This window comes from Magallana gigas, chromosome 3 (genome assembly GCF_963853765.1).
Source record: "Magallana gigas chromosome 3, xbMagGiga1.1, whole genome shotgun sequence".
NCBI classification, from domain to species: Eukaryota; Metazoa; Mollusca; class Bivalvia; order Ostreida; family Ostreidae; genus Magallana; species Magallana gigas.
The window spans coordinates 37314260-37339782 of record NC_088855.1 but is presented as its reverse complement, the minus strand read 5'-3'; the positions used below and the strand labels follow the sequence as shown (position 1 = coordinate 37339782).

General features: G+C 32.5%; 1 protein-coding gene and 1 long non-coding RNA gene across 3 annotated transcripts; both read right to left on the bottom strand.

Moving 5' to 3' along the window:
- Positions 1-5394: 5394 nt before the first annotated feature.
- Positions 5395-17822, bottom strand: LOC105335471 (multidrug and toxin extrusion protein 2). Its single transcript, XM_066079565.1, has 15 exons — positions 17729-17822; positions 17492-17591; positions 15903-15945; positions 15765-15809; positions 15092-15189; positions 14211-14308; positions 13421-13534; positions 12920-12987; positions 12312-12420; positions 12109-12184; positions 9170-9239; positions 8745-8877; positions 7837-7931; positions 7081-7135; positions 5395-6720 (listed from the first exon to the last, which is right to left on the bottom strand). Exons 1-15 carry the CDS (start codon positions 17775-17777, stop codon positions 6503-6505), a joined length of 1371 nt encoding a protein of 456 aa, XP_065935637.1. The 5' UTR covers positions 17778-17822; the 3' UTR covers positions 5395-6502.
- A 680-nt stretch (positions 17823-18502) lies between these two features.
- On the bottom strand, positions 18503-23950 carry LOC136273861 (uncharacterized). Of its 2 annotated transcripts, none has more exons than XR_010712127.1 (4): positions 23539-23950; positions 19660-19754; positions 19251-19352; positions 18503-18624 (listed from the first exon to the last, which is right to left on the bottom strand). It is a non-coding gene; the product is annotated as an uncharacterized lncRNA (long non-coding RNA). The 2 variants fall into 2 exon arrangements; XR_010712128.1 differs by having other exon boundaries at positions 19660-19750.
- Positions 23951-25523: the final 1573 nt, after the last annotated feature.

The following is a 25523-nucleotide window of genomic DNA, read 5'->3' as shown; positions in this document are numbered from 1 at the left end:
TTACATCATTACATAGGTGCCACATTTTCCAAAATAAAGGTTAAATCGCAATTGGTATAACTTTTGTAATTTTAATTTGTATATACGGGGAATTGACAGCTGTAATATTGAGCAAATTTTCATTTGTATGGAAGTAGTCAATTATATCTGTTTGATGTAACAGGTGTTGTGTAGGCTAACCCCCCCCCCCCTCGTTTTACATAGTTTTGAATTGTATACGTCTATAGTATAACATTGTTATAGCTGTATATTATCCTTGTAACAGATATACCCGATTATTTCAACAATTGTTATTTCAACTATTCATTGAAAACAAATATTGACGTTGATGATGTATATTTATTCGCGGTTACGAGAACTACATTATTGAAAAAGTATATTTATGCCACCATTGTACAGTTATCAACTATGTATAAGGGCATTATCATTTGGTTGAAACAAAAAGCAGAAATAATGTATTCGTCTTTCTGTCCGATAAATGCTAAATTTCCCGGATATCAGTCAAAAACTGTGTACATGTAGTTGAACCCTTTATAGAGGAGACATGTAAATATCTGCTTGGTAATTCTACGATACAATTTGATATTTTAAAAAATGCCATAAAACATCGTAAACGCATTTTCTTTTAAAGTGTGTCTTTCTATTGTCTGGGGTTTTTTTTCTTTAAAAAAAACTATATGTGCTTGAGAACGGGGGAGCTGACTGTTCTCTTGGGAGAACATTTTTAAGCTTATACACATAACATATACCATTTTCAAAATATAAAAATAATTGAAATAGAGATTTCTCTTGGAACACCTCCTACATGATGTATATAAAAGAAAAAAGTTTGCAGTCTCTGTTTGTTTTAAGTTACTATCTATTCATTTTCTGTTAGGTAAAATCTAACGAGACTTTTCCGGAGCTTTTACCTTTAGATAAACAAAAAACAGCCACCAATTATTAAGCAATGTTCAGATAATAGTCCTACAAAAACCAGCACCCTTATAGTTAATTATCTGATTTGATTTTCTGGTGTTCCGCACCTTTTGACCAGTTTTCTTAAACGATTTCAGCACCAGGGTCATAACGTCTCTGATTTATCTTCATGTGTTATCAACGTTTTACGTATATTCATTTAAAGAGAAATATAGAAATTGCATTAAAATATACAAATATTTTGATGTTTTATGACCAACCGATTACTGATTTTTGTAACCGGGGACCACGTTTTGACCAATAAATGGATTAAAAATTTTCATCGCTAAAATAAAATCATTAATAACATTGTGACGTGTATATAGCACAGTTTGTTTTGAAAAGGTGTATAATTTTATTTAGTGATGAAGGCTTTATTTAATCATTTCAGATCAGCTTAATTTTGCTATTTTGATAGAAATTTAGATGTAGTAAAACTTTCATGGTAAAAAGAAATAATAGAAGTCTGAATTTGAAGGAAATTTGAATTTTTTGCACTCACGATGCACTAACAAAGAGACAAGCTTTAAAAAAAAAATACTAAGTGTCATTAGTGTACCTTTTCATATTAACTTTAAACTTTAGGTAGTTTTATTTTTTCATATGAAAAAATTGTAAAATTGTTTCCTATGTTTATAGTTATATAAAGGCTTCCCATGCATTTCTATTCTTTTAAGTTACACTGCTAAAAAATGATTATTATATATTTACTTACTTTAAATCACTCTTTTTTTTATTTACTATTCTTTTCAAATGGGCTTGGTCATGAAAACTCTCTACTAGGATAAATGAAGGTGATATGTTTTTAATGTAGGTGATCGCATCTGTACTAGTGCCGGATGATGTGGCGCACCCATTACATAGGTCACATCAAGTTCCCTGGGACGACTATTTCTTGTACAATTGTATGACACATGTTCCATCTATTCCGCAGATAAACTCCATTTTTGTCATATTCTATCATTTAGACTGTTATTTAAGAAGGCAATCGATAGATATCAAAATCGATAAATAGTTCAGAATTTAAACATCAAAGACATAAAAAAATTACCCAAAAAATTCATTTTTATAATAGCTTGTCGTAATAAGTCTGATTTATTTTTTTGTTTCTTAATGTTTCTTTCTATTAAGGATAGACGCAGGTTCTCATCGCTGGAGACTTGTTTTTTTAAGGCTAGAAATTAAGCAAATCTTCCTAGCCTAAACCAAAATGCTCAATAATGCAGTGCACACTGATATTAAAATAGATATGAAATAGATATCTACGAGATAAATCTTTATTAAATTTACGCACGGAAAAGTTCAAAAGGCCTTGTATATTGATGTATATTGAAATAATAAATTTTGTACATATTAATTTTCATCAATTGGAACCCCACCCCCTCCCCCAGTTCCAAATTGCTAGATCCGCTTCTGTACGTTATTGTCATCCTGTACAAAAATTAGGTTGCTAACTTGCTACAGATTCCATGAAACAAAATTGTTTATTTAACGATATCTTACAATCTGTTCATCATATTAAATGACATCTTGAGTTATCCTAATGGAACAAATAAAACACTAAAAAACAAATATCGACTTTCACGGTATATATAGTTACTACAGCATTGTGCATGAAAGAGTACATGTTAGCGTATCATCATAATGTAAACTGTAATTTGCTGGATGGGTGTAAATACACACTTCAGATAATCACAGTTTGAACAAACACAAAAATCACAATATGACATAATTATTGTAAATTTTGTATTTACACCCACAAAGAAAATTTACAATAAACAGTACAAAAGTTTCAGTTTACTGGGTAAGTGTAAGACCAACATTAAACAATATGACGTTTTGTATTTTTTAAATAATTTATATTTGTACACATATCCAGCGAATTTTTATAGAAAAAAAGTTATACTGAATTGAATAGTTTTAAATTTATCGTGTAACCATGTATACACTTAACGTTAATATTCTTATTAAAAAGAAATTTTTTAGATACAGTTATAAAAACGGAATTATACGCGAAAAGTTTATTGTGAATAAAATAGTTATAACATATTTCAAAGGACAATACTAGTATGTAAATTCGAAAAATAATTATTTAAAAGTCTCACTTTTAAGTCCGCCCGTTGAAACATGTAAATTTTAAGAATATTTACGTAAAAAAACTGATAATTTTTTTATATTTTAATGAAATAAACCCAAGGTATAAATATTCATTTGTTAATTTGTGCTTCTTTGCTGTTGAATTTTGAACCGGTTTCATGATCAAAATTTCACAATGCCGGTCAATTTTCAACGGATCAGGGTCTTTTTTTAACACATTTGGTCTCAATATTCAACGTTGGAAAATGACCCTGGGTCAATTTTCAACCCGGGTCAAAATTCTTCGTTACACCGAATGGCAGTCATTTATATGATATGAAATTTAAAAGTTCGGAGCTGTCACGGACGTCTAGTTTGACCAAACGCCTTGTCTGCACAACGAACTTTTATTTATATAAACAACATGGTTGAACGAAAGTTAACCAAATGGCATTAAACATGAAATGTATTGTTAGTAAAAATAAATGGCGTTTTCTTTCTTTGCATTTTGTTCTTGTTTAATAAACAAATGGAGTTCAATTAAAAGAATTTTTTGCGTTATGTTATGGTCTAAGCTAAATGAGCAACCCACTAAAAATCACGTGGCACCCCAGGGGTGGTAGAGCCATGAATTTCACAATTTAGATTCTTCTTACCATAGAGATGCTTCACACCAAAAATGGTAACGATTGTAAACATGTTAGTATCTGAAACCATTTAAACAAATTATTTTTGTGATTAAAGGGACCCCTTGACACGATTGGAGCAAAATTTTCATTTTCCCCTTTGTTTAAATATCAAGACTGGTTAACATTGTGATATGTGTATTTTTCATGCATCGTAAAAAACTGAAAGTCAAATATCGAGTTCGAGCAAAATATAGAGTTTGTTATGTAAAAAAGATCGAATCTTCTGATTGTTTATATGTGTTGTATTGGTAAAGTTTCAATAAAATTTTGTTTTTATTTGTTGATAATATTGTTTATGAACACATTGAATCGGTTTATCCTGTTTTACAAGAGTCTTTTTGTCAAAGAAATAGTGAGGCGTTTTAGATAACCGTGTATTAATTGTAGGTGACCAATTTCGATTCTTATTTTACTGTGAACCTAATTAGTGGGATAGGATATGATGTAATATTGTGAGGCGTGGTGGAACGTTGTGGAACGACGTGGGCAAATTGAATTATGCATGGAAAGATGGAGGCCCGTGGAGAACCATGATATAATATTTTCTTTGTACATATGTAGATAATTTTTTTAATATTGTTATTTCTGGTTAACAAGGGTCATCTGAATGAAGTAATAACGGGTAAACATTAAAAGAACCCATCACAACGGTTCAAGAAGATTCAAGAAGTCAAATGGTTTGCAACCGTTCTTTTGACGCTTTTGTCCGTTCTCTTGCTAATTAAGTTAAAGCAATAATAAGTAAGAATGATAACTATTATTATTCTTTAAATGACTGAAAAGCTGTTATATGTATCTGGTTGAGTTTACTGGATAGTAGTTAGCAACTACCATCTAATAAAAGCTCCTCACTATTGATACGTTATGATCAATTACTAAGTCAAATGCCATCAAATACCTTTGAGTGTAATCTATTTCTGAATTTCTTCTTCTCTTGGTCCTATTCTTTTTAAGCAACACAGTACTACGCCCGAAGTTTGCTTGTTAGATGGAGGACGTACAATGATCATGATTTTAATTTCTAATTAAGTAAAGGTCAAAGCAAACTCCTCTCAAATTTTAAATGCTTTTCATCCTAATTTCTTTTATTGAAGTGGGGTCCTTTGAGATGGTCATTATATCAACAATATCTAGCGTATGACTGTAAAGCCACCGGACTTTGATTATTTTGTCTGCTAATTCTATCCAGAGCCTGCATATTGAAGATTTCCTATTTTATCTAATGTTTTGCAGCGATATCTAGGTAAACAACCTTAATATGGTTCATATTTTAAAATAAAAATTGGATAACAGGTTTTAAATAGCTTAGGCTAATGAACATATTTTGTAATTATGGCTTTATAAAGCCTCACAAAATTATCAAGCTGCATTTACCTTCATTTTGTAGACAAGAAATTATACCAGATTTTATTATGTTCCCACTTTATGAATCTAGTTGTACTACAAATGAAAAGATTCCTTTAAGTTACCTGTTGTGGGATTTGATTTTCTGTTTCGAGCCCATAAGCAATAGAGTTTAATTATTTAGAGACAATGTATCGAAGTTTTTTTCAAGTACAGCTATATAACTGAGTACATCAAACAAAAAGATTCATGCACCCAAATTATACCCTAAGAAATACTATGGATATTATGTAAAAGATACGAACAATTTAGAAGGTTTTTCTCGCAAAAACATCATTTTAATCTGTAATTGGCCTCAATGATAACAATGAAATTTTCAAAACCTTATTGCAATTCAACAATACATCCCAAATCACATAATCAGAGATAACAAGTCTATAACTAGTGCTTTACATCAATTATATGTGAAGACCAAACATATGTGCCCACGCACTATCATGGAATTGAAATTTTTGAAAGAGTGTTCCATAGGAAGACTCTCTCTGGGTACATTTTTGACAGTATGTACTGTTTGATAAACAGCTTTATTCTTTCTTTTTTCTAAAAATGTGATTTTTCTTACTTCTCTCATTGAAATTCCAAAGCAGAATAAAATAATCAGACAAATATATAGATTAGTTAATTTTTCCCCATTCACCTGTGAAACAATTTCAAAATATGGAATTCATTTAAGAAAGTCAAACAATTTTGCTACTGTATATACAAAATGTATTTTGAATTGAAATTATTTTTTAACTTTCATCTTTATTATTTCACTTTCATCGACTTTAGCTCCAAGTCAACAGTGAGTATCCTAATGCTAAACACCATATAAAGGAAAACAGCTCCAGCGATAACACCCCAGCAAGCTCCTGTAGGTGACGAATATCAAAAGGTAAGAAACCTAAGAAAAATCACGGACTGCACAAAATAATCATGCTGCCGTCAGCTTTGATATACCAAGTTGTCAGAAAAACTTCCCAGTTTAAAATGAATGCGATAAGATAGAAAAGAGTAATTACAAATTTACACATTTAAATGTGCCAATACCCCAATCAATAATATGATTTTTGCATAAATATTTGAATCTTAAATTCAAAAGCAAGTATGTTCACAACTGTAAAATCTGTACAGATCTATACTAACAACGTAGATACTCTCCCCAAAATATCTGTGCACTGTCTGAGTTAAGCAGCTGTAAACATGTATTAAATCTTATTATAAATTCAACTAATAAAATAGTAGTTTTAAATTCATTTTTAAGATACATAAGTAATCTGAATATAGTGCGTCAGCTGGATAATGAACAAAAATGTGGATGATCATGAACAAAAACGAACATTGATTATTCAAAAGTTGATTGTTATCAATATGTATCAGCGTGACGTTAACGTTGTTTATATTAGTCCAATATCAACAAATATTCTTATACATAAACCAGCAACAAATATTATGATAAGAAATGTTAAACACAATATTTTAGATAGCACATTTTTATGATAAGATGATTGCGTCTCTGATTCGTTAAATGGCTCCTGTACGTCGTTCATAGAGTTGTAGTTCTTATTTTCGTCACTAAATTCTGTCATTCGTATTGATTTCAGTTCATCGTGTTCTACAAGGTCATTAAAAGAAAAAAAAAATAAACAGACATAAATATTTCTATAACTGTTTTAGAGAAATTATAATTCCTTACTTTCAACATTCTACAAAAAGAGTTTTGTGGAACTTTATAGTATTTTACAGATATACAAAGTGATCCTATGAATCAATTTTTAGATAAAATGATACCGGTATAAATATACATTCAATCGAATTTCGAACGGAGAATTTTTATACTTGTGTCGTTAAATTAAAACTCAATATATATTTTCAGTCATATATAGTAAATTAATTAACGGTTAGGATAGAACACTGACGAAAACGGTCCATCTTAGTACAACACAGAGACTAAAAACTCAAATTTATCGCTTACCTATTATAGGTTTAGTGTCTATGTCTGTTCTATTGACACCGGCGCGTTCTAAAGCCTGGAACAAACAGAATAAAGAAATATTAAACCAACCAGCGATAAATGAAATGCTTTGAAATATTCATCTAGATTTAGATTTTTTTTAAACTTGGCAAATTAATAAAACAACATTAATGACAAGATTATCTAACAGCTGATTTTGTTTCTTCAAATTCTCAGGATTTCATGATTGAATTAAAGGCAACAGCTTTGCTGTTCTATCTCAATTTAAACCATTATAAAGAAAAAAATACAACATTAACACTGCATGATTCTGACTTTTGATTTTCCACTAATTTTAATGGTTGGGGGGTTCCATTGGCAAAAAATTAACAGAAGTGTGTCATTCTACTCAACATTGAGGGTAGTGACTTTAAATTGAAACTGACAGACAAAAACTTCATCAGTGTTTCTGAGCAAACTAAACCTTATAAAAATATGTTCGTTTCTTAAGGATTATCTATCATTACACTGCACACTACTTGTGTAGTTAGAGTGATCGACCCTTTGATGGTACTGAATCTTAGATAAAAAAAAAATTGAACATTTCATTTACATGTATTCTGCAAGTTTTAATACTTCGTAAAGTTTATTTTTACGTAAGTAGTATACATATATGATATTTAACAAATTTACTTTAACCAATGACCAGAATACATGCATAACTTAATATGATACTCTGTTTTCAATGACTTTAGATGTAACAGAGAAAATTCATACCTTCTCTGCCTCCTTCTCCCAATCAATGGTGAATATTTTTATCAAGTATATCACAGAAACAGTAAAAGAACCAATTATCATGCCCCACCAGGCCCCTAGAAGAGAAATTGTATGAGAATTGTTACACAGTAAAACGGTGATTGAGGTTGTCAATTTTCGTTCTTCTCACCAACAAAAAGGTTAAATTGGTCGATATCGTTAGATGAACATATTGTAAGCATAAATGTGATTTAAATACATGCATTGCAAATATTCTTCCAGTATGGTACATGTAACATCTTATCATATTATATTTACATCTACCGACTATGTTTTTCTCTATTTCTAAGGAAACTTATAGTTTATTCATAGCTCTATAGAAACAGCCAGACTAAAATCTACACGCCCCGTTTATCGATTGGTCGAAACCTATAGCGACTAAAACTGAAATGAAACTACCAGGACTGAAATCGACAGGCCCCGTTTATAGATAAGTCGAAATTTACAGAGAACTAAGAAAAATTACGACCTGCACGAAATAATCATGATGATGTCTGACTCAAATTCCCAGAGGAGACGATTTGGCTGTTTCAGTTAGATAACGTACTTGTGAACATAAACAGTAATTAAGTTAATTTTACATACTTTTTTCAATCAATCTATTAATTTGTTAAAAGAAAGATGTAGATATAAACATCAAAATGCTTTCTTTCATGATTCAAGCGCGTTATAAAGGTAGCGATCATTGCAGAAAAAAAACTTACGTATTTTTTTCTGAAATGTCGCCACCTTCATATCCCGCATGAATCACCAAAGAAAAAATTTACAGTATTTGTTTAAATAACCACAAAGTATATGATAGAAATTTTCTAAAATGATATCAGCTGCAAAGAAAAAAATAATGTCAAACTCTTTATTTTGCATCTTACCTGAAACACCTAAATGTGTTCTCAACATCAAAGGTATAGAAATTGGTAAAGTTATGACGTAGTAGCCAATAAAGTTAAAAATAGCTCCAAAGGCATGGAGACCAATGCCACGAAGTATTCCTCCACAGTTAGCCTGCAGGACCAAATGTTATATTTTACAACTACTGGAAATAGAAAACTAAAAGACTTCCTTAAGTTTTGATATGAAATAAAAACAATTTCATAAATTATAAATTTTAACAAAGATTATTCTAAAAGCAATTTTCGAATTCATCCACAGCATGTATGTAGCAACAATTGAAAAAATGGAGATAGAAAAGAAAAGCGCTCCTGAAGTTTAGGAACGAATTTAAATCAATTACAAAGACGTAGATGATAAATGACAACAAAACTTGTTCTAAGGTTATATGCATATCCTTCGTTACCTGTGTTGTATCGAAAACCTTGTAAATGGCAAGTTGTAGCATTACAGGTGATGCCAACTCTAAAACGTCACTGTAACAAAATAAATATGATTTTAGTTAGTGTACACTAAGCAACGAGTTGATCATTAATTCAAACCTCTCTTAGGACTAAATACCGAAAATATTTGAGAGTCAAAATGATAGGTATATTCAATAGGGCATTCAAATCTGGAACCCATGCGTATGTGCTCACATTTTTCATTCGCTGAAATTTATTGTCATATTTCAACTCATAAACAAGAGGCCCATGGGCCACATCGCTCACCTGAACAGCAGTTCCTTGTAACATTACATTTCGTAGCATATGCTTTTTCTATTTTAAACATTGAACCCCTTTCTGGGGACCCAGTTATGGTCCGAGGTTTATGGTTGGCTTGAACAACATAAACAGTAACATAGGAATGAAAATGTGTAGCACTGCGGTAGGACCGCACGTACACAACCTGAAAAACTGAACGTAGCAGAGTTCCTCTTCAAGAGAAATAACTCTCAGACTGTACAGAACATCAAGAAAGATAACTCTTGGTTTCACTACATTAGAGTTTACACAATTTGAGGATCCTTGCATAATAATCTCACAAACTGTGGCATTATAGTTCTCGAGAAAAACTTTTTAAAAACATTTTCAATATATCTTTCTATGTTAAACTTTGAACCCCTCTTGGGGCCAAAGTATTAGTCCAGGGCTAAAGTTTTAATTATTTGGAATCTACATTATTAAAGGATGCTTGCATAGTTATCTCACAAGCTGAAGCATTATAGTTCCCTAGAAAAAGATTTTTCAACATTTTCCCTCTATATTTCTATGCTAAACTTTGAACACCTCTTGGGGCCCCAGTATTAGATTGAGGTCACAGCTTTTATAATTTCGAATCTACACTGTTTGAGGGTGCTTACGTAGTTATCTGACAAATTGATGCATTGTAGTTCTCGAAAAGAAGATTTTTATAACATTTTCCATATATACCGGTACTTCTACATTTAACTTTAAACCCATATTGGGTCCCTAGTATTAGTCCAGGGGTCACTATTTTTAAACTGTCGAACCTTCATTATCCAAGGTTGTATGCATGATAGTAATCTCACAAATTGAGGCATTGTAGTTCTCGAGAAGAAGATATTTTAACGTTACCTTTATATTTCTATAATAAACTTTGACCCCATCTTGGGGCCCCAGTATTGGTCCGGGGGTCACGCTTTTACCAATTAGGAATCTACATGAGCGAAGGCATAGACATTCCACAAACTAAAACATTGTAGTTCTTGAGAAGAAAATTTTTAAACTTTTCCTTTATGTTTTTTAAACTGTTTAAATTTTGAACCCCTCTCGGTGCCCATCAATTGTCCAGGAGTTACAATTTTTTGAATCTACATTATTTAAGGATGTACATGTATGCATAGTAATATCCCAAACAGTTGCACTATAGTTCTTGAGAAGAAGGTTTTAAAACATTTTCCTATATATGTTAAAATCTAAACCCCTACTGGGGCCCCACTTTTTGTTCAGGGGTCACGATTTTTACAATCTTCACTATATATACAACCGTTTGTGTATGTATTGGCATTTTTGGTGAAGTGGTTTTTGAGAAGAAAATTTTTAAACATTTTTCATATGTAGTTCTATGTTAAACTTTGAACCCCGCCTGGGGCCCCAGTTTTGATTTGAGGGTCACGATTTCTACAATTTAGAATCTTCATTATACATACAAGCTTTTGTGTAAATATTGGCATTTCTGGTGCAGTGGTTCTTGAGAAGAAGATTTTTTAAACATTTTCCTAAGGTATATCTATGATAAACTTTGAACCCCGCCTGGGGCCCCAGTTTTGGTCCGAGGGTCACGATTGTTACAATTTAGAATCTTCACTATATATACAAGCTTTTGTGTAAATATTGGCATTTCTGGTGCAGTGGTTCTTGAGAAGAAGATTTTTTAAACATTTTCCTAAGGTATATCTATGTTAAATTTGAACCCCGCCTGGGGCCCCAGTTTTGGTCCGAGGGTCACGATTTTTACAATTTAGAATCTTCACTATGTATACAAGCTTATGTGTAAATATTGGCATTTCTGGTGCAGTGGTTCTTGAGAAGAAGATTTTTAAAAAATTTTCCTATGTATTTCTATGTTAAACTTTGAACCCCGCCTGGGGCCCCAGTTTTTGTCCGAGGGTCACGATTTTTACAATTTAGAATCTTCACTATATATACAAGTTTTTGTGTAAATATTGGCATTTCTGGTGCAGTGGTTCTTGAGAAGAAGATTTTTAAAACATTTTCCTATGTATTTCTATGTTAAACTTTGAACCCCGCCTGGGGCCCCAGTTTTTGTCCGAGGGTCACGATTTTTACAATTTAGAATCTTCACTATATATACAAGCTTTTGTGTAAATATTGGCATTTCTGGTGCAGTGGTTCTTGAGAAGAAGATTTTTAAAGACATGCACCCTATACTTACTGTTTCCCAATTATCTCCCTTTTGAAAAGGGCTGTGCCCTTTATTTTTACAATTTATAACCCCCTTTCCATAAGGATGCTTTGTACCAAATTTGGTTAAATTTGGCCCAGTGGTTTTTGAGAAGAAGTTGAAAATGTGAAAAGTTTACAGACGGACGGACGGACAGACAGACGGACGGACGGACGGACGGCGGACAACGGGTGATCAGAAAAGCTCACTTGAACCTTCGGTTCAGGTGAGCTAAAAAGTATATCATAAAGGGTTTTCAACGAATGATTTAATGAACGACCTTCATCGCCGCATAGTGAGCTGTATGGGAAGAGTACCAATGCACTTTTGATCCCAGGGCCTCGTGCACCTGGATGACTACTCGATCAGCTTCAAGAGGGAAATGTATTTTGAATTTTAACTTAGCAAACATTAGATAGATTTAAAACAGTAACTTACGCATCGCTGCTAAATATCTTTGGGATATAATCCTTTAGAGAAGCAAACAAGATGGCTATTACAAAGGCAATGATTACTAAAAAAAAAGAAAGGAGAAATAGATTTTAAAGTTCTGCAAGATTTAAGAAATCTCTATCTGTGTGTTTGAATGAAACGTAAAAAATGTCTCTTTTTCAATTCGAAATGGTAAGTGAAACACTAACAGTTACAACACAGGGCTACTCTAGAAGCAATTCTAGCTTGTTCGGAATCTCCAGCACCTAGTAGAAGGCCTATACGCATGCCAGCTGCCAGGGACATTCCAAAGATAATCTAAGAAAGGTGTCGAAAAGAAGTAAATTTTAGGTAAGAAACTTTTAAACCATTTTTTAAAAAGCAATCGCGACCTCTCTGGCCTTTCCGGCAGACTCGGAAGACACCTCGAATGTATTACATAGGCGTCCATGACTACACCTTTTTTTTAAATTTCATCATAAATACAAAATATTTTACGTCTGTTGATATGCGAGCTAGACTTCATTTAAGTCAATGATATAGGGCCTACCCTAAAATGTACCTCAGAAGCGACATACAAGACTGTCTATCCGATACTTACATGTATTTTAATGGGAGGCGACTCCATTTTATATAAAATTCTGACATCCGGTAATGTAAATACATTTGGGGTGTTTTCTGAGTCTGCCAGAAAGGCCCGAGATGTTGTGATTGATTTTAAAAGTAGTTCATGAAGGTCAAAAAGTATAAGTTGTATTCTTGTTTCAAAGGAAGAACAACATTTTTGACTGTGAATGTGTTTCATTGATATAGATACCATATATGAAAGTCCCCCGGTGTAATATCCGATTGTGTTTGCTGCTAAATCGGCTTTACCTAAATACCCTGCAATAATCAAAGAAATGCTATGTACATCCAACCTCTTTGTGCTTTTCGAATGCATCCTTGGGTTGTATCAACAAGTGGAAATTTTAAACAATTTTCGAAATATGGTCAATCAAATTGTTTTTCGAGTTTTTCTTGAAATTTGCAAATTAGCTCCCAACATCAGCAAATTTTTAATACATTCAAGTTTAAATAAAGAAGATGTATTTAAAACGCATGCGCATATTCTTAATGTTGTTTTGTTTCTTTCAACAAAATAATATGTAGTTGGTTAAAAAAACATTCATTGTGAAACATATACTTTTCGAATTGGTCGTGATGTACATCGTAACCTCTTCCATTTGATTTGATTTGATTTTTTCCTTCTAAATTTGTATAATCGTGGAAGGAATTGCACTTTTAGCATGTCACTGCGTGTTTCAAGTATTCATACCACTCAGAAGAACTATAATCTCAAGTCCCCAGAACTCCATACAAATCATCAGAAGCCCTGGGATGGCCAACTTTACGTAGTGTCCCCAGTCATTGAAACTTTCTTTACTCCAGCCTAGATTATAAAAAACCAAAGTTTAAAAATATGTATTGATTATGATGGACATACAGATTGCGGCGTAATGAACTTTAAAAAAGGTTAATACCCCGCCTTTGAAATGATGACCAAACTTAAGAGCTCTTTTTTCTTTCGAATTCCGAACTTTTAATTTTATAATTATGTTTCAATTTATTAGAGCATTAAATCATCTCCTTCGCACTACATAAAATAAAGCATGCGCTTGTCCTTAAGTACAGACTGCAAATTTCATCACAGCAGTAGTGACAACTTTGTATTTAGTTCCTTCAGAGAGATTCAATTCTCTGTAGACGTTTATAACTGGAGGGGGGTAAGTACATCATCTTGATTCTCAATTAATCATTTACGATTTTAAAGTATTCTCCCCGTGCACTCATTTTTTTTTATTAAAAAACAAATAAGAGTGCAATACTGTCTTTACAGAATACGAAAGTTTGCAGTCCAATTGACTTATATTTGTTAACACATTGACTAAATAGCATTTGATTCCGTCACGTACGACATTGCGAGACATCCTTAAAACAAAATTTCACATATTTTACATTTTTGTATGCATTAAAAAAATGGAGATTTTTTCTTCATGCATACAATAATATGCATACACTTTTAAAAAGTCATATTTTATGTGTAAAGCATTAACTTAATCTCTCACCTGTCCAGGTTGTTTTGTAATATCCTTTACAAGTAATGAACAATACGTGGAATAAAACCGAGCTCCAGTGTGTTAACACGGCAGCCAGTGCAGCTCCCCTTGACGAGGAAAAAGTGTAAATTATTACGTAATAAATCCATATGAAGACTGTAAACCGGGGAAAATTTATTCTTTAACTTATTTAACGAAATATTTTTCAAAGATTTTTGTAAATACATTTTCCGGTTGGTGAAATTTCTGCAATGGGGGTTTATATGTCCTCGGAGGTCCATGAGCCGTTACCCTATGAATGTCTGCCACTTTAACACTTAATGGAAATTATGACATTGAATTATTTATAACGTACCTAAAGTACATCTATTTCTTCGTAAAACTTTACACTGTATTCATTGTTTTTTATTTAGTAAATAAATAAAGTGAGCAGTGTAAGCGCCAGTGAAGCAGAGACGGCCATTTTAAAACCTGGTCCTAGGGTCGTGACGTTAGATATAAAAAAAACTGTCAGGCCAAAGCAATCTAAACATACGTTTATAATGGACAATATTGCTAACAATGATACGCTGTACAATATAGCAAATTATGAAAGTAAATTAATAACCAAATCTCGTGATATACGCGAAGAAAAACAAAAGGGGCACAACTCTAGGATCGTAACGAATTTAGGACCTCCGAGAATGCCTCAATACCAAACAAAATGTTACAATAGATATTTGATATATTCGTTCATGTTTGATTCGATGATTTATCAGAAAATCAAAAATACGTGTCTGCTTTCATTGAATGGGTTTGGGACTTAGAAATAAAAACATCCATTTTAATATGGGCTTGATTAATTATGAACGACGTTTAAATGCACTTGTTAAACTATTTCAAAATCTTACCTTGTATTCATTTCAAACACGTAAATGAACAAGGCATGAAATCCACCGTTCAACAAATTGATAATCAGTCCGATCAGGAGGCTTGGTATTACGATAGACTGTGTGAAAAATGAATGTGAATTAAATCAGCATAAAAAGAGACAATACAAAGCAAATCTGATTCTTTAACAAAGCGTCATTCTTTTTTTTTTGAGGGTGGGGGAGGTCTGATTGAGTTTTTCGGAGACTATTTTGATTCTATTTCTCCATGTGTATGTATTTTTATCAGAAAGTTAAACAACATAAAATGGTATTTAAATCTAAATTTATTCATGCAGAATTAAAAATATTTGAATTCTTTTCTTTTTCAGATCTCTATTTAGAAAAATTAAAAATTTAATGAAATTTACATGGCCTTGAGACTGAACACTGCATATTACTAACAAGTCTATAATGCATAATGAATGTATGTCCCATTGTAGAAGTAGATGACAACTGTTCACCTATCTACAAGAAAGTAGCACTTTCCTCCAACATTCGATAGACAATATAATCTATCTTGATATATATGTATACGAATCTATGTCCAAAATGCGGCTTTTGAAACGTATGGATGAAGCAGTTCGATATTAGGCGATCTCATAATTACCTGGACTGTTTCATCGATTATTGCTCCTTAAAAATGGGTTCTTACCTGAACTTGGATGTACTTTGATAGTAAAATGTTTAGGCCGTATCCCTGGAGAAAAATACCAAAGAGTGAAAAGTAAAATATCTTGTAAGATATAATGTTATATAATTATACAGAGTATTCAACAGGTATGGACCTTACCGGTAGACCTGCTATGAAAACAGTGGCGTACTCCTCTGCAACTCTAAAAACCAAACAAAACAGAACAACTATATAAGTCTTTGTCTATCATAATGGTATTCGATAGAAATAAACATTTGTTAAAAGATTTTTCTCTGTATATTGAAAAATGTAAAAACTCGACTCCCTATATTGCATCCGCATTGCCCCTGGGGATCATGATTTGAACTACCGTAAATCTACACTACCCAAGGATGCTTCCACACAAGTTTCCGCTTTTCTTACTATTTGCTATTTGAAAAGAAGATTTTTGAATGAAATTAACAAAGAAGATGGGTGGATAAGGCTTGTAAAATGACCATACACGGTCGGACAAGCTACTGAAAAATCAAAATATCAATAAATCTTATATTTTTTTAAAAAATCGTTTAAAACAATATATATTTAAAATATCATTGATTTTAAACCTATAAATATGTCCAATACTTGGAATATAATGACTCAAACAGACATATACGTATCAAAACCTGCGAATAATGTCATTTTTAGAACTTTAAGGCATTTTCTTTTATAGAGTGGGTCTGGGCTCCATATTTTTCTCTTAGTCTAATTAAGGTAAAATAGAAACAAACCGATTTCAATCAACAAAAACGTGGGGAGATGACCCACTATACATTAAAAATATTATTTTGTATCCCAACAATTGAACGTTTTGAAAAAATAATACAAGTCCGTAAATTCGTAGCCAAAGTGACGCATAATATTCAAGGATCCTGCTTTGTTGTGTCTGAAATGGCTCAGTGGTTAGAGTTTCGGACATAAGCTAACCTTATATATCTAGGGTTTTTATGGCATGTGTTCGATACCACCAAAATTTCAGGCAATATTTCTTTTCACTTTTTATTTGGTTAAATATATTAAAAAGTGAATATAGTTAGAAATTGTGCTTTGGCAAACTCGTATTATAATATATTTAAATAGATTTAATTGGGAAAAAATAATTTCAAAATTGTATTTCACGACTAAACTGAATTGGCATCTGCGCCACCTTATTCCCCCATCTTTTTTTTCAATAACTCTCAATTATTTCCCTTTGAAAGAAGTGTCCATCAGTTCTCGCAATTTGAACCCCTTACCATGACAGTGCTTTGTGTCAAATTTGGCTGAAAATAGTCCAGTGGTTCTTGAGAAGCGAAAATATAGTTTAAGACGATAATAACAACGACTACAGACAACGGACAAATTTAGATCAGAAAAGCTCACGTGAGCTTTCAGCTCCGTTGAGCTAAAAGAGGAGGGAGGTCACGTTACGGTAATGGAGTGACACGGAGATATACCGTATATCCGGTAATTTTCGCGATGATCTAAATTTCGCTATTTTTGGGATCTCTTTCAATTGGCATTGAATACGTAAAAATTATATCTTATATTATTTTCTAAAAGAAACTTTTAAAATCGGTAAAAATGACTTAGTAATACGCAAATTAAAAATTCTACAGGTTTTCCCCATTTTTGCAAATGTGCATTGTGACACGCGATAAAAACCGGATATACGGTATCGGCTCCGCTAAAAGACATTTTTAATAAGCTAGTTAATCAAACACTAGCACCTTGATACGACTTTGTCCTGACCAATGGCTTGTAGAATGATTCCAGCATTCAAAAACACTGCCCAGCACGGCAAGCAAGACAGCATCAAGATCCATATACCTGTTAGAACAGTCATATTTATGATTAAAAGTAAATCTACAGTTAAATTAATAGCTTGTTTTTATTTCTCATGATAATATACATATCTTTAAATCAGAGGGGAACGGTTCTGTCTTTTTTATACTCTTCTTACCAACCTTTTTGTAGGATGATCCCTACTTTCTCCTGATTTCCGCTCCCAAACATCTAAAGACAAGCAAATAAAACTTAATCAAATAGGCTCAATCGTGTAAACTATTCAATAAAAAGTCCGAAATAATAACGTCTTACTCCTCAATTATAACGAAACTGGTCAATTTATATTAATAAATGGCAAGTTAACTACTTTCAAACTTTAATTATAAATTACAATATTTGCTAGTTCACACCTTAAGAAGAACTCACCATAACTTTTCCAAAGAAACATTAAACAAATCGTTCATTCGATATAAAAAAAAATGTAACCTTTCCGTTCTAATTATATTTTTAATTTTAAACAAGTATTTAATAAATTTTAAGATATCACAAACAACAAATGAACGCCCAAAAAACATTCTTAACTTTAAAAAAAAAATAATCCTGCTAATATCCAGAGGTAATTTTACGGGAAATAATTCTATAATAAATCAATATTAGGTCATTGAAACTCAGGTTCAATCTCACATAAGAAAGTGTCTGACTCGATAAACATTGATTGTTTTCATGATTATTATCATATATAATAGAGCAAACTCATTCTGTTTAAGTTATAGTCGTAGGGAAATGACAAGCATGTCATAAAACATGTGTTTGTTAAAAGGAGAATGGGTAATCATTGTCAGGAAAGGTGAGATTAACCTTCTCAAACGTGTTAAGAAACAACTAGAGGTATGGCATAAATTATTCACGAGAACGAGAAAAATCCAACGAGTTGGCCCACGCTCAATAAGAATATGCGAGGCTGACCGTGGGTTTCCGACGATAAAATGAGAGATAAATCCATTACCTGTGAGAACAAAGTATCAACAGCCGATGACAGACCTAGTAGCACACACATGCCAGTCACGTTTATAATCTGTAAAATAATTTGAATTAGTTACGTTAGATGTTGTTAAATTAAGTTATGATAAACTCCCATTAAGAGGGATGGATGGTCTTGGCCATTTTTAGGCTATATTTACCTCAGTATGAAGAAGAGCTCTATATAAAGATATAGGAAAATGCATAAATTTAAAAACTATTCTTTTTTTCTTTACTAAATGTTAGTTGAATTCAAAAATTATGATATATCAAAGTTGAGGGAGGATCTGGTTGTTAATTTATTGACCACCAAGCCTCCTTAAACGGGGACGTTGATATCTTCTAAAATGAAAATCTGCGCTCACACAAAAGCTTAATCATGAACCATTGATAATTTTTAAACAATCGAATCACTTTATGGAGGTACAACGTACGCATCAAGTAACGTATCAAACAGGAGTTCGAAAAAACGAGGTAAAAGTTGAAAAGAGTCATTTCTATTAGTTTCCCAATTAGAAGGTTTGTAAAGTAAGTAATAAGATGATAAAGATGATTATAAAGTACGTCACAAAAATGAAGCCCTGCATCTAGTGTATGGACGTGAGGTATTAATTCAACACCTAGTGAATACATATAGAACTAATTTTTAAAGTAAAATACCCCCAAATGTTTTTGTCTTACTGTTGAGGCCAAGGCGACTCCGTCTATAGTGTCCTTCCCTAAGTGTCCACAGAAGCCCTGACTTACAAATACTGGGAGGAACATCAGGAACTGTGTTAATGCCTGGGGTAGCAGAAAGCGTGTAAAGATACATGGGGCTTAAATAACAACAATTTGATTGAAACTAATTATCAAACGATTGATGAATTAGATTTTTAAGATTCTCGTGATAATATTTAAACCATTTGAACATTAATACTTTCTCATCGAAATTTTAATTAATTTGCATAATATGGTGTCTTCATTGAGTTTGAATTATGTCGATATACGTCAGTTTAGTAACTGTATATTGTATTTACTACATACAATAACACTTTGATATATACTGATTCGGTATGCTTAAAATCTTTATGAAGGTTTCTAAGCTCACCATCGGCCATGCCATCTTGAGCAATTCAATGAATTCTTGTTTGTAGCCATTTCCGGTGCAGCAACACATGGATCTCCATGGGGTCATTCTTCTAACTTTAATTAACAAAAACAGATTTTATGAACTAGGATTTCTTAAATATACTGATGTCTTACAGTGACAACAATTAAGTGGACGATAAATCGAGGCAATTTTTCACTTATAGCATTAATAATTTGTCATAAAATAGTTCTAAAATGTGAATTCCCTTGAGGACCACTGTTAAGCGAATATAAACATATGCATGTATATTTGAATTACATGGCTATATTTATGGTCAGTGTATATTTCAGTGTAAATGCATGGAGGTATTGACACTCATTTGTCTTCTTTCATATAAAAATACATTTTAATAACACATTGATCCGATGAAGGAGAAAAATTTATCCAATTGCGTTCGTGTATTTCAATGTATTTTTTGTGTTAGACTGAGCTAAATGTCTACGGAGATAGGATGTATTGTAAACAGTGTGCATCTACCAAATACAAAGATGTAATATCTAAATAAAGATATATAATATAATGTAATATCTATATAAATATTTAGATCAAGAGAATGCAAAAGAAAGAGAAAGTCTTATAATTAATTTTTTTACACGAATGATAAAAACAATATATTTCATATATAATACCACAGAACGTTTTTGAGTGCATAATAGTGTTTATTAAAATTCTATCTGCATTTTACATACATCGCATTAATAAAAAAAATTAAAATTGATAACTAGTGATTTTGAGTTACGCATGAACGCGAACTTAATACAAGATTGCATAATTTTATCAAAGTGGTAAATGTTCCAAGGCATGATTCTTTAAATAAAAGACCATTCCCCAGGTCATTATGTCAGTTCGTGTAAAGAGTTAACATTGTTTAGCGGTCAATGTTATCTTGAATAACGCTCCTTTCCTCGTACTTAATGGACCTCAGCACAGCTCAATTATTGCTACAGAATGGGATGCTACTGTGTATTGTCTCTTTCATACATATATAAATATATATGAGACATGCTTTGTGGTCAGCTATTTCAAACAGTCACAAAAATTCTGACATAACTATATTTAGATTCGCCATTATTTTATTTCCCTAGCGTCCTATAAACGACTATACGATTGTCCCGGTTCAATGCATTTCGTTTTTTGGACGAAACAGTGTTATCAGATTACTTAAATTTCAGGGGGAAATGCTAGTACTTTTGACGCAGGAACCACATATGCGATTCATAATGCCAGACAAGAATAGCCCAGTGGACACTGTGTGCGAGTTCCATTCGACTGCCACCTTTGTCCTATGTATATATGTGTATCATACTTTACTTAAAAACCTGCCAATATATGCCAAGCATAATTAATATCGGTGGATACGCAGGTTTAAACTTTCACCACATTAATACTACAAATAGTTTGATTCCAATTATTAATACAATGTAAGTACTTATCTCGTCGAATATTACATTATACCCCCGGTATTATATATGCGACACCTCTATATTGTGACGTACTAGTACTAGTACTTCCTATCGAAATAAACAAGAAAATCAAACATTATTTTATATTTTTCTTTCCCAAGCGTTTGGTTAAATTTGAGAAATAAAAAATTATACTATTCAATACCATAACATAAAAACAACTGAAACAAATAGAAATTTGGAAGTAATGATATAATGTTTAAAAATACGATGACACATAAATATTATTATTTAATATTTTACTCGTGTCAAAACAAATATTCTTTGATCATTAAAGAGGCAAGTTTTGTAAATTATAAGACATTGATTAAAAGGAGAAGATTTAAAATAATTACCTGGTCGAAGAAAAGTGAGAGACATTATAGATTTAATGCTACAATGTACATGGTACATGCAGCGTATAGAGGTCGCTGCTGAGAATTATACTCATCGGCGACCAATATGTGCAATCCCCTCCCATCTAGGAGAGAGTTGTGCGGACTCGGGGCCGTGGCTTGAGACAATGTACCATTCCAAGGGCATGGCAAATCTGACGTGATTTTAAAACTGTTATAAAGACAATTCTATTACAGTTATTATTACCGAGATCAAAAGGATGCCGCGGACATTATTAGTCAACCCGCGGGCTGATTTTAAATTACTTAGTTGTAGGTGAAACTTCAAATGCGCTTGAGTAAATTGGAATTCTGTGAAGGAGTAAGGAGAAATTCGAAGAAGTTATGAAACTGGTCAGTTTCTATGTCGAATTACGCATCGTCATTATGGAAGACTGTCCAAGGATATTGTCTGCAGCCACGGTCCGAAGTCTGCATATACATATATAACTAGTTTAACAGGAGCTTGAATTTTGGGTTGTTATGTGAAACAGTGAGACAGCAATGTGATGTCGGTCTGTTTATTTCCTTGCTGGCCACTCAGCCATGGCTCTTTGATATCAACAAGACTTCTCTGCCACTTCGCAATTCATGCATATTTCACTCGGAACCAGTGTAATTTTTAATTTGCTTTGATGCAAGTTAAATCCTACTTAAAATCCAAGGTCTTGTTAAAATGGTTCTGTATTCTCTTAAAGGGGCATGGTCACGATCTTGATCAAATCCTATTTTTTTCAAAAAAATTTTAAAGTCTTTTGTTTACAATGCTTTACCAAGTTGCATTTCTAATGATCAACTGAAATAAGAGTATCGGAGAGTTAAAAAAAGATACAGCTCACAATCTTTGTTACATGTATGTAAACAAGGACAATGAAACTCGAAATCAATCTTTGCAACGTTTCAATTCAAGACAGCACAGTTACTGTAAACAATAAAATGTTTTTTTGAAATTCATGCGTGATATGAAGGTGGCGACATTGCAGAAAAATACATAATCAGCGTTAGTGTGTTATGTTATTTTTTCTGCAATGATCGCTACCTTCATAAAAAATAGAGGGAATCATTCTTGGTATATGTAAATATTACTTTATGATGTTCTCAGGCACGTAGCATAAGGGGGGCCTGCCCCCCCCCCCCCCCGGCCCCCACTTTTCCTGCAGCAACAATTTTTTAAAAATTTTCTCATGATGGGAGTATGTAAAAAATTGATATGAAAATAAGGATATTTATACGTCATTTGGATTTATTGGACTGTAAAGTACAAAATCGATACGTAGTTTTATCACAGGCAAAGAAAATATAACTATTTGATAACCAAAATACAGTTGATAAGTATAAACGCATCATTTCCGTAAAATTTATAATCAATAGCAACGTTAATCCCTCCCACTTTTTACATTTTGTTTTAGACTTCCACGTTTATTTTCACCGCATACTCAGTTTGTCGGTTAGATCCTCGCAAATGAAGCTAAGGTTATAAATATTGCATCATATTTTACCTTTTTACTCAGATATTAAAACCCGAGGGTGTGTGGTGATCGAAAAAAACAATGTATGCATCCCCTTCCCATTCAAAAGCTACTCCAAATTTGATCTTGGTATTTTAAGAGATAGCTAAAAGTGTTACAATGTAAAACGTTTACGACTGCTCTATAAAAACATTAAACGCCATTAAAAAAAATCTAAAAATTCAAAATGAAGAACAATACCAATATGAAAAAACTGCTTACTATTATTCTGGTGCTTAACTAAAAATGAAAAAAATGACATGAAAAGCTGCGGTAGAAACTTACTATAATAGTTCCGACAAGGAATTCCTAAAACTTCGCGATACAAAAGTTCTTTCTCATCGGATTTAAAACGGCTTAAGTTAAAATGAAAAGGGTTAATATCCGTTACAACCACAATTCAAATATTTTCTTGCTAAATCTGCATTACATGTTTACACGTACATCTAAATGTTTTCCCACATTATTAAAAGAAAAGGGTGAATAAAATACCTCTATTGCAGAAAGTCCTTGCAGCGGCTACGTAAAGAGGAAAACTTTGATTGTTCCCGAACGGTCTTGTGGTGGTATTATAACGATCGAGTGCTTTCAAAACATTCAAATAAACCCTATAGACTTAATATACTTAAACAGTTTCTCAATTTGAGATGGTTAGATACCCTATCTCCCAAATCCTTTGTGAGATAGTATTAGTCCCTCTTTTCATGACTAAACTACCATAGCATTGTTCACACTTGACCGATTTGTTTTTCCTTTTTGGTCGAATTTTGCATCCGTCATGAGTGGATTGATTACCGTTAACATTTGCTATTTTTCTTAAATACGTTACTTTTTAAACATTACTAATTACATTTAGATATGTGCCGATAAAATACTATCGTTCACAGTCCTTCAACTGGTTTTTCGTAGACATACGGTATCTACATGTACAACATTGGAATAAGTAACCAGTTTTATCACAGAATGACAGACACAGACATTCGTATCCAAAAATTCTATTTCCCGCAATAGCAGTTGGTTGGAGATATCGGCGCCGGGTCAGACATATTTAAAAGAAACGCTACTGCTGACCACAGTGCGTTAGATCATTAGTATGGACTTGAACACTTTACTTATATTTACATTTACTATGTATTTTCTCCTATCTTTCTTAAGCAAACCGATTGTAATTCACTGAGCTATAGACACAGACAGGGCTGAAATCTACACGATCAAAGTACTATATAACAATTAAATCGATTGGTTGAAACCTCCAGCAGAAAAATCAGGGATTGCACGAAATGATCATGATGATGTCAGGCTGCAATTAACCAATAAAATACTACACTGTGTCTGAAATTATTCACGCAAAACAACATGTAAAACCTCATATTAATTGCTTTTTTAAATCTTTTGACAACAGTTTTTGTCAGTTTTTGGTATAAGTAAATCAGTTCAAGAAATGTTTACATTTTGGTCCACATTTGTACAAGGTCGTACACCCCCCCCCCTTTTAACAGGACCTTTTCGCACAAAAAAAAAACAATTGCCACTGACTAACAAATGTGCCGAACGATAGGAATAAAAATTTATTGTTTCATTCAAAATCATGTGCAGCACGCATCTCTTTTATTTCTCCTACATGATTTATAGCGTCCATGAAATGAAACATTGGCTCGCCGACTGGAAATGTTTCACATCGCACGCAAATGGCTTATGCCATGCAAGTTTTTCAGGCAGTATTGCAAAAATTAAAACCATTTTGTTTCAAACATTCTTTATAGTCTAATTCACATATTAAAGACCAGATAGTAAAAGGATGCATCAAATGAACATTATGTTCGATATTAAATATTGAAGAAAAAAATCTGATCATCATACATTTGTATATACTCCTGTTGATTATACGTGTATAGCTGTAACATTGTAAAATCAGTTATTTTATTTGCATAATTAAAAGTATACACCTTCGTACGTTCTGTGTTCATTTGTCAGCTCCTAATTAATGTAAACATAACTATGTGATTCCAAAACTGGGGGGAATTGAAAATGCAGTCAGTAAGTATATATGGAGAGAGAGAGAGAGAGAGAGAGAGAGAGAGAGAGAGAGAGAGAGAGAGAGAGAGAGAGAGAGAGAGAGAGAGAACATTTATAGGGGTTTCAGATAAAAATCTTTTACAATTGCCAATTGATCAGTATACAATCTGCAATTTAGGCACACTTTACTGATAAAGAAAAGAGAGTGCATTTAGGAAAAAATGTTTATAGATTATTGATAATAATAATATTATTTTGTCGATAAGAATTCTTTTGTTGGTGTTATGTACGGCGGATACCGATGAACAAATATTCCTAAAAATACATACCGTGAAGTAAGATACCTGTGGGCATGTTCACGAAAGTATTTTAAGATTCATCTTAAGACATGTCCTAAGACATATCTTAAGACGAATCTTATGACAAATCTGAGACATATCTTAGGATGTTTCTCAAAGCTA